The sequence below is a fragment of the Bidens hawaiensis genome, unplaced genomic scaffold (genome assembly GCF_021521415.1).
Source record: "Bidens hawaiensis isolate Kalapana, Puna unplaced genomic scaffold, B.hawaiensis_p1.1 tig00040706_1, whole genome shotgun sequence".
NCBI classification, from domain to species: Eukaryota; Viridiplantae; Streptophyta; class Magnoliopsida; order Asterales; family Asteraceae; genus Bidens; species Bidens hawaiensis.
The window spans coordinates 85,948-94,130 of NW_027497203.1; the positions used below are offsets into that span (position 1 = coordinate 85,948).

The 8,183-nt window shown below is 35.1% G+C and overlaps 1 protein-coding gene across 1 annotated transcript; it reads left to right on the plus strand.

Moving 5' to 3' along the window:
* Positions 1–1,958: 1,958 nt before the first annotated feature.
* On the plus strand, positions 1,959–6,085 carry LOC143592350 (uncharacterized). The gene is made up of 4 exons (XM_077072289.1): positions 1,959–2,963; positions 3,352–3,455; positions 4,093–4,760; positions 4,870–6,085. The coding sequence occupies exons 1-4, from the start codon at positions 1,959–1,961 to the stop codon at positions 5,886–5,888; spliced, it is 2,796 nt and encodes a 931-aa protein (XP_076928404.1). The 3' UTR covers positions 5,889–6,085.
* Positions 6,086–8,183: the final 2,098 nt, after the last annotated feature.

An 8,183-nucleotide genomic window follows, 5' to 3' on the forward strand; every position in this document is an offset into this window, starting at 1 on the left:
ACAATATCTAAAAAAATATAAACCTTTTTATAAAAGTTATAAAATTAAACTTTAGGGAAAGGTTAAAATACAAAGGGAGAAAAAAAAATGAGAAGTGTGAAAAGGATTTGTGGTCACATAAAAAATCCCTTAAAAAATCCAAAAAATTAATAAAAAAAAATCTTAACTCAAAATATAAATAAAAAATTAAAAAAAACAAAGATGTTTCCCTCGTCATTCTCGTTCCACAAAAAAAAACCCCCGAAAAGACACAATGCAGAGACAAAAGACGCAATGACGAAAATAAACAAAAGACACAATTATAACTAAAAAAACACAATAAATCACAAAATATAACACAATGTTGACTAAAATAACACAACATAAAAAAACGACACAATCAATGACAAAAATGAACACAAAACATAATAATAAATAAAAATACACAATGATCATTTTCTCTCAACGTTGTCTGTGTGTGGGTTTTTTTTTTTTTTTTTGAAATGAGAAAAACGGTGGAAACATTTTTATGTTTTTACTTTTTTTGTTTTTTTAATTAAATTTTGAGTTATGATTTTTTATTTATTTTTTAAAAAAATTTTTGAATGGTTTTTTTTGTCTATAAATCTTTCTCATCCTTCTCATTTTTGTCTCTCTTATAAAATAACTTAACCCTTAAACTTTATACCTTCGTTTTTAATTTAACTATATTTAAACCACACCATTAATCATTAACTACCTCGTGCAATCACCTCCATGAACCACAACTTCGCACTTGTGTCATATACAAGACATAGAACAACAATTAAAGACCTAAAACACATAATTATAATAAAGCAAATAAAAGTTAAATTGAAGATTGTGAACAAATCAATGAACCCAGTTACACAAAGTAGTCTCTAAACCGAAAATGCCCTCCCTCCCCCAAAAAAAAAAAAACTAAAGAAAAATTATGAAATTTGTGATAAACCCTAAAACTAAGATGCCGATAGTTCATCAATGATGGTTGTGTGAGTGTGTGTCCGTGGTCACATGATAGATGGAAAACTGAAGGTGTTTAGGTGACAGTTAGACCGAGTGATATGAGGAAGGCTTTGGCGCCCCTCACTATTGACCTGAATGAATTTGATTGCTTTGAAGAGGTTGCAAGAGAAATGGGTGTTACTCAGGTAGCACTTGAAAGGGCTTCACCCCATTTTGAAGGTGATGTGGCATCGGTAACCCCCTTTTGACATCCCAATTTACCCCATAACACTTAATATTAAACAACAAATTGTCCGTAAATAAGAGAAAACATGTCAGGGTAGACGTTTGAATTTATATGATGAAATCTTTTAACTTTATATTAAAAAAAATGAATTTCATAAGATGAATTTGAGAAAATTCATTCATTTTCAAACAAAGCAACTAACCTATAGAATTTGGATTTTTAATTGCTCTATTTTTGTAGAGTTGAAATCAAACACAAACTCTTAACATAAGAAGCTAACAAATAATTAGAGTAATTAATAACTATTATTACTAAGTATTATTGTTACAGTATAAGATAAATTTATTTCAATAACAAATAAAATAAAAATGTTGCCTAAATTAAATGGAAAAGGGCATACAAACATGAGAAACTAAGCCGGTTAAAGTGAGTCTTAGACCAATAAAATGCACCCTCTAATGTATGACTCCCATTTTTATAATAAAAGTAACAATGTAAACGCTTTTTATACGGCAACAAGAGTGGCTTTTTATTTAGGTTTCTTGAACTAGGCTTAATCCTTTATGATACGTTGCTAACCCCATGTGACACTTCTCATGCTAATTGCTTCTCCCCCAACCCCCTCCCCTATTTCTGTATATAACGTCCATAATTTATATCTTTTACAACACACTTTCTTCATCTTCATTTTCATCTCAATCCCAACAAATTGTTCTTTATTCATTAACCTCCAATCCTTAATAACATTCATAATATTAACATATCGGATATGGGGTTACCCCGAAATCCGCACTCAAGAAGCACGGATTACTTAGACGGAATGATGGGCGACTCCAAATCGAGCAAATGGAGGCCGCAAAAGAGCACCTCGGGTCGACTAGTAACACTCCTAACTTGTCTTCAGTTCGCCTTCGCGGTCTACGCCACTTTCTTGCTATATTACATGAGCCCCTCTATCGATTTACGCACTCCCAAGCCGGATTTCGGTTGGGCGTCAAGAATTGCGCAACAATGGAAGCATTACATGATCCCAACGCACGTTGTGGCACGGTACCAAGAAGCCGCCTCTAACGTTGTACTTGAACCACAGGCTATGATCTCGACTCCTACCGAAGTTTGCGAGCACGAAAAGATCGAATTCGAGCAGAAAAAGTCGAACGACACGGTTATGATCAAGTTCAAACGGGAACTTTACGATCAAGTGCGCGATTTCCAATCCAAAAACTCGGGTACTGAGACGTTAACCGAGTTAATGTCAATGAAGTCGAAATGGGACATGACTAGTCCGGAAAACACACCGAAAGTTACCGTGATTCTAAATCATTTCAAACGAAAGACGCTTTGTTCGCAACTCGACTTGTTGTTACACCAAACGCTACCGTTTGACCACGTTTGGGTGCTTTCATTCGGAAGCCCGAATGAACTCGGGTTGAAACGAATTGTGGAGAGTTATAATGATACAAGGATAAGTTTTATTAGCTCAAGTTATGACTTTAAATACTATGGGAGGTTTCAAATGGCTTTGCAAACCGAAGCTGATTTGGTGTATATTTTGGATGATGATATGATTCCTGGGACTAAAATGTTGCAGATTCTGTCACATGTTGCCGGTACCGAGAAGTATGAGAACTCGGTGTTAGGAAGTATTGGGAGGATATTGCCGTTCCGGCAAAAGGATTTTACGTTTCCGAGTTACCGGAAGTTTAGATCGAAAGAAGCTGGGCTTTATTTGCCTGATCCGGCGTATGATATCACGGTTGATAAAATTGTTCAGGTACGTTTATTTATTTCCTGGCATTTTTATTTTATCATTAGTTGAGATACATGCATATATGTTATTTTTTTACTTTTTTTCATTTGTTTTCTGAAAAATAATAAGTTAGTTTAAGCCTTAAGGAGTAAAGTGGTTTAATTGAGTAAAATTTGGAAAGTCATGGGTTGTTGAAATAGCACATAACCAATTATATAATTTGGAATTGCAAAATTTCATGATAATTGAGAGAAAAATTAGAATATTGTTTTTTATTAAAAAAAAATATTACTGAAAGAATCTGTACTCTTAACGACCCGATTATTTGTTATTTTTAATCATTATAACTGTTGTTTTCATCCTAATTATTAATTTGGTGATAAGTCTGTTCGTTTTGTTAATTTATGTTTAGGTCGATTTTCTTTCGAGCTCTTGGTTCCTTTCGGCAGAGCTCATCAAGACTCTTTTTATCGAGACGCCTTTCACGTTTATGACGGGTGAAGATTTGCATCTAAGGTAATCAATCATTAAGGTTAAGTTTAATTATTGCAATTATTATTATTTTGTAAATGCTTCTTGAAATTAAAAATATATCTTTTGTTTTTTATTTTGTAAATGCATATATTGTTAATTTGTTGGTATTATTAAAAGTGCATATTCAAAATAATTAGGTGAACTTTACAATTATATAAGAGCGTATGTTCATGAATAAGTAAGCATCACACATTTGACTAACCATACACAATGTATATTGGGTACAAGGGCAATAACTTGATTGCTACAGGACCATATTTAACTAACTTCATGCAATTCCACGTCACCTTTTAAAATAGCCAACTTGTTCAATTTATTTGAATTTTCAATTCTTCTTTTACTCTTTTATCAAATTTATAACATTGAGTAGGTGTTTATAACACTCTCAATTTATTTTATATGATTATTGGTTAGGTAACATAACACATTGAGCTAGTTTTATTTTATGTCCGTCATATTTGATTTCTGAAATATTTATAAAACTATTGATTACGTGCAATCACACATTTTTCTTTGTTTGACAATTTTAATGTTATCTTCTACATGTAATCTACTTTAAGTTTTGATTATTAAAGTAAAAAAGCTGTTCATAATCAATTTGTTTGACTTAATATTGCAGTTACCAACTTCAAAAGTACCGAAATGCAGGTTCGTTTGTGCTCCCCGTCGACCCAAAAGATAAAGAGACTTGGGGCGACAGTGAACACAGACTAGCCTACGTGTCTGAAACCACTGTCATATTCAAAGACGTGGTTACAGTCCGAGACGACCAATGGTGGCGAGCCTTGTCAACCGGCTACATCACTCAATGGGCCGCAATGAACCCTCAAAAAATCGATGCCCTTTTCTACGCCCACTCGATAGACGAAGTCAAAGCCCTAGCTCCACTCCTCGAAAAATTTCGGACAACTGTAGCTAAAAAGGCTTACATTGTGGTTCCAGGGAGCGGGTTTTGCTCGTGTGAGGAAGCCACTTCCGCCTTGCATTGGCCGAAAAACGTGTGTAGGGAAAGACGGTTTAAGATTTTTGACTTGGGTGTAGGCGCTATATCGGGCATTTCAAGCTCTGAAGTACCCGTTGTACAAGCGGTTTATGCTAGTATGAAAGGGCTTATCAAGGTTCATAACCCGAGTGTTGTGATCACCGTTGATGATATCAACTCGAACGTTAGGAAAGCGTTAAAAATGGCTACCGAAACTAATAATAATTCGACTTTGGTTCATTTGCCTCGATCGTCTATTACAAAGGTTCTTTGGATGGCTGATCTTCGAGCTACCGCGTTACCAAGTAAGAATTGTTTTCGACTTTTCGCATCTTTCATAACATTTTTAATAAGTTTTTCAGTTCTTTCGAATTCTTTTAACACGTTTACTTACAAATGTCACATCATTTGCAGATTGGAACCGAATGAGGGTATCCGTAAACATCATAACCCAAAACCGAGTCAGCTCGCTAACGAGGCTACTCAACTCGCTTAAAAATGCATATTACCTAGGAGACGAGGTCCCGATAAGCTTCAACATGGATAGTAAAGTCGACGAGCCAACTCTCAGGCTCGTAAAGTCCTTTGACTGGCCCCACGGCCCGAAAACTCTAAAAAGAAGAATCATCCAAGGAGGACTGATTCGGGCCGTGAGCGAGAGTTGGTACCCGTCATCAGATGACGACTTCGGTCTTCTACTAGAAGACGATATCGAGGTGTCGCCTTATTATTATTTATGGATAAAATACGCGCTTTTGTCGTACCACTACGACCCGCAAGTGTCACTCCCCGAACTCTCATCCATCTCGTTGTACACACCGCGGCTAGTCGAGGTCGTTAAAGAACGACCCAAATGGAACGCGACCGACTACTTCAAACACATCCACCCGAACACACCGTACCTTCACCAACTACCTTGTAGTTGGGGCGCGGTCTTTTTCCCGAAACATTGGCGCGAGTTTTATGTTTACATGAACATGAGGTTCACCGAAGACGCGAAACAAAACCCGGTCCAAATCCCTAAATCTAGAACAAACGGGTGGCAAGCTTCATGGAAGAAGTTTTTAATCGATATGATGTATCTCCGCGGGTATGTGAGTTTGTACCCGAACTTCCCGAACCAAATGAGCTTCTCGACTAACCACATGGAGCCGGGTGCGCATATTAGCGCTAAAGATAATGTGGTTAGACATAACAAGACGGATTTTGAGGTCCCGTTGTTGAAGGATGATTTTAGAAGTTATTTGCCTAATGGGAAGATGCCGTCGGCTTCAAAGCTGCCATCGGTGAATCTGTTTAATCAAGCGGTTTCGTTGAAGGGGTTGAAGGCAGCCGGGTCGAAGTTGAGACAAGATGTGCTAAATTGTACTGTGACTGAGGTTGTGGTGGTTGATCATGAGACGGGTCTTCCTTCACGTTGCGCGCCGTTCTGATCGTTGGTTATGATATATAAGTATCTAGCTAACTGATTCATTTTTATATATATGTTCTTTGATTTGCTTTAAGTATGTATGTTGGAATGGTTGATATTCCTATGTTAAATGGAATGGGAATTAGAGGGTGAAAAGGGTTGTTAAGGACTAAACAAGTTGGATTTAATTGTATACATTATACTTTATGGCAATGAAAGCCATTAAATGGCGATCTTTTAAACTCAATTAATGAGTTTCCAACCTTTTTTTTCCCCTCTATTACTTGTCCCTGGCTAACTAGTTTTATACCCGTCCGATGAACGGGAAGTTTAATGCTATAATAACAAAACTATCTTCTCTTTTTAGTTTTTTTGCGTTATAAATCAGACAACGAATGTTTAAGATAAAAGCACAACTTGTTTAACGAATGAGTAAACAATGATCGAATTCATCGATATAAAACACAAAGCAATAGCAATGAAAATTATTTATGTACTTACCTACGTAAATACATCCAATCTCCAACATTCCAAGTGTAATTCATTACATCCTTTTCAATATATTCGAAAGATATTTCATATGTACTATGTACTCCAACATACTTTCTTGATGAATTGCACCTTAAATAGATAATAAACATACATTGTCGTTTGCCATTTAAAAATATATATATATATATGTTACCTGAAAATTGACCAAGTTGCTTACTTTTAAATGTAGTTAATGTATCCTAATAAAATAAGAATAAAGCTGGATTGATAAAAGAAACCATAATCCAGCACAAGTTCTCCCTACACCTGCAATATGCAATAGACATGCCTTAAAGGCCAAGAATAACATCCATAAAGGTATATAGTATTTGCTTTGTAAAACGATACTGTCAATCGATTCGATTAGATTACATGATTCCATGTAAAGAATAGACTAACTCACGATTAAAGATTTTTGTTCTTAAGTGTCCAGCCATATATGGTCTTCCCACCAATGTTCTGCATAATATAAAAATAGTTCAGATAACATGTCCAGCTAAACGTTCATGCAAGGATACTGAATAAATGTAAGAAAGACCATGTCTATATACACCAGGTTAATGTGTAAGTAAACATCATGATTAATGTGTATAAATTAAGCTATTTTTTTAACGATTGTTTCCGAGTAAAACACACCTAAGCCGTACATTTCCTTGTCATTGTCCCATCCTTAATCATGAAATCTTTGATGACAAGATTAAATGCAGAACCTTTGTAACCAACACCTAAAAGAAAAAAGTGAAGATTATTACCCATAAGTTCATTACTATGTTTATCTCAACTAAAGAATATTCATACACAGAGACATCAATCTAACAGGAGAACACATTGTTAAGCGGACATATATCATCAATCTTATGGTATCTATAACCAAAATGTAACATGTACTTAATGTACTTAATGGATTTTAACAACCTAAGTAAAAATTAATGCCTGCTTGTATAGTTGTATGCTGAAAGTTAGTTAGCATACATAAACTATAGAAACCATAAAATTGTCTAACAAAACCCTAAAAGAAAATATATAAGTAATATCCAACTATAACAGCAAATTGCCATAAAAAAACAGTACCTCACGTTCTATCTGTCCAACACCAGCTCCGAATCCACTGCCCATATGATGACTGAAATCCAAATAAAAACAACCAAAAGCAAGAGATGCATTAATTTCTTTTATTTATGAGCCATTGCACGCTAACTATCTGAACCTGCCTCATAAGCTCACAACAGGCCGGTATGTTATAGAAGGTACCACAACACAAATAGTTTAGTATTTTGTAAATCCTTTAGCTTGAGCATTATGATAACACCTGTCAAGTTCCTTCAACTCATTACTACAAACGCATCAACGATCACTTGTTCCTGATGAAATAAAAAACAAAGTTGCACCTAAAATTAATGGATTTACAGTCGCAAAGAATCAACAAGCATATAGGATAACCCCATGATCTTGAAATTAGCATATCAAAGACAACAACATAATAAACCATTAAACCTAATTCAAAAGAATGAAAAACAGAAATTAGAACAAAAACCATTGAATACGAGAGATTGATCGTGGAGTTGATATGTCCCTGCCATCACGCTTCAAATACGAAATCAACTAACAATAAGGTCGGCCCTTACCTCATATTATATATGAAATCAAACAATTTGGGTTTGAATCAAGCTAAAATAAAGGAGTTGTGAATAAAACTCAAAATTAGAGATGAATTTTAGTTTGACACACAAATAAGGAAATAATTACTCACCGACAATGATGCATTGGGCAAAGGAACAAACTTTAA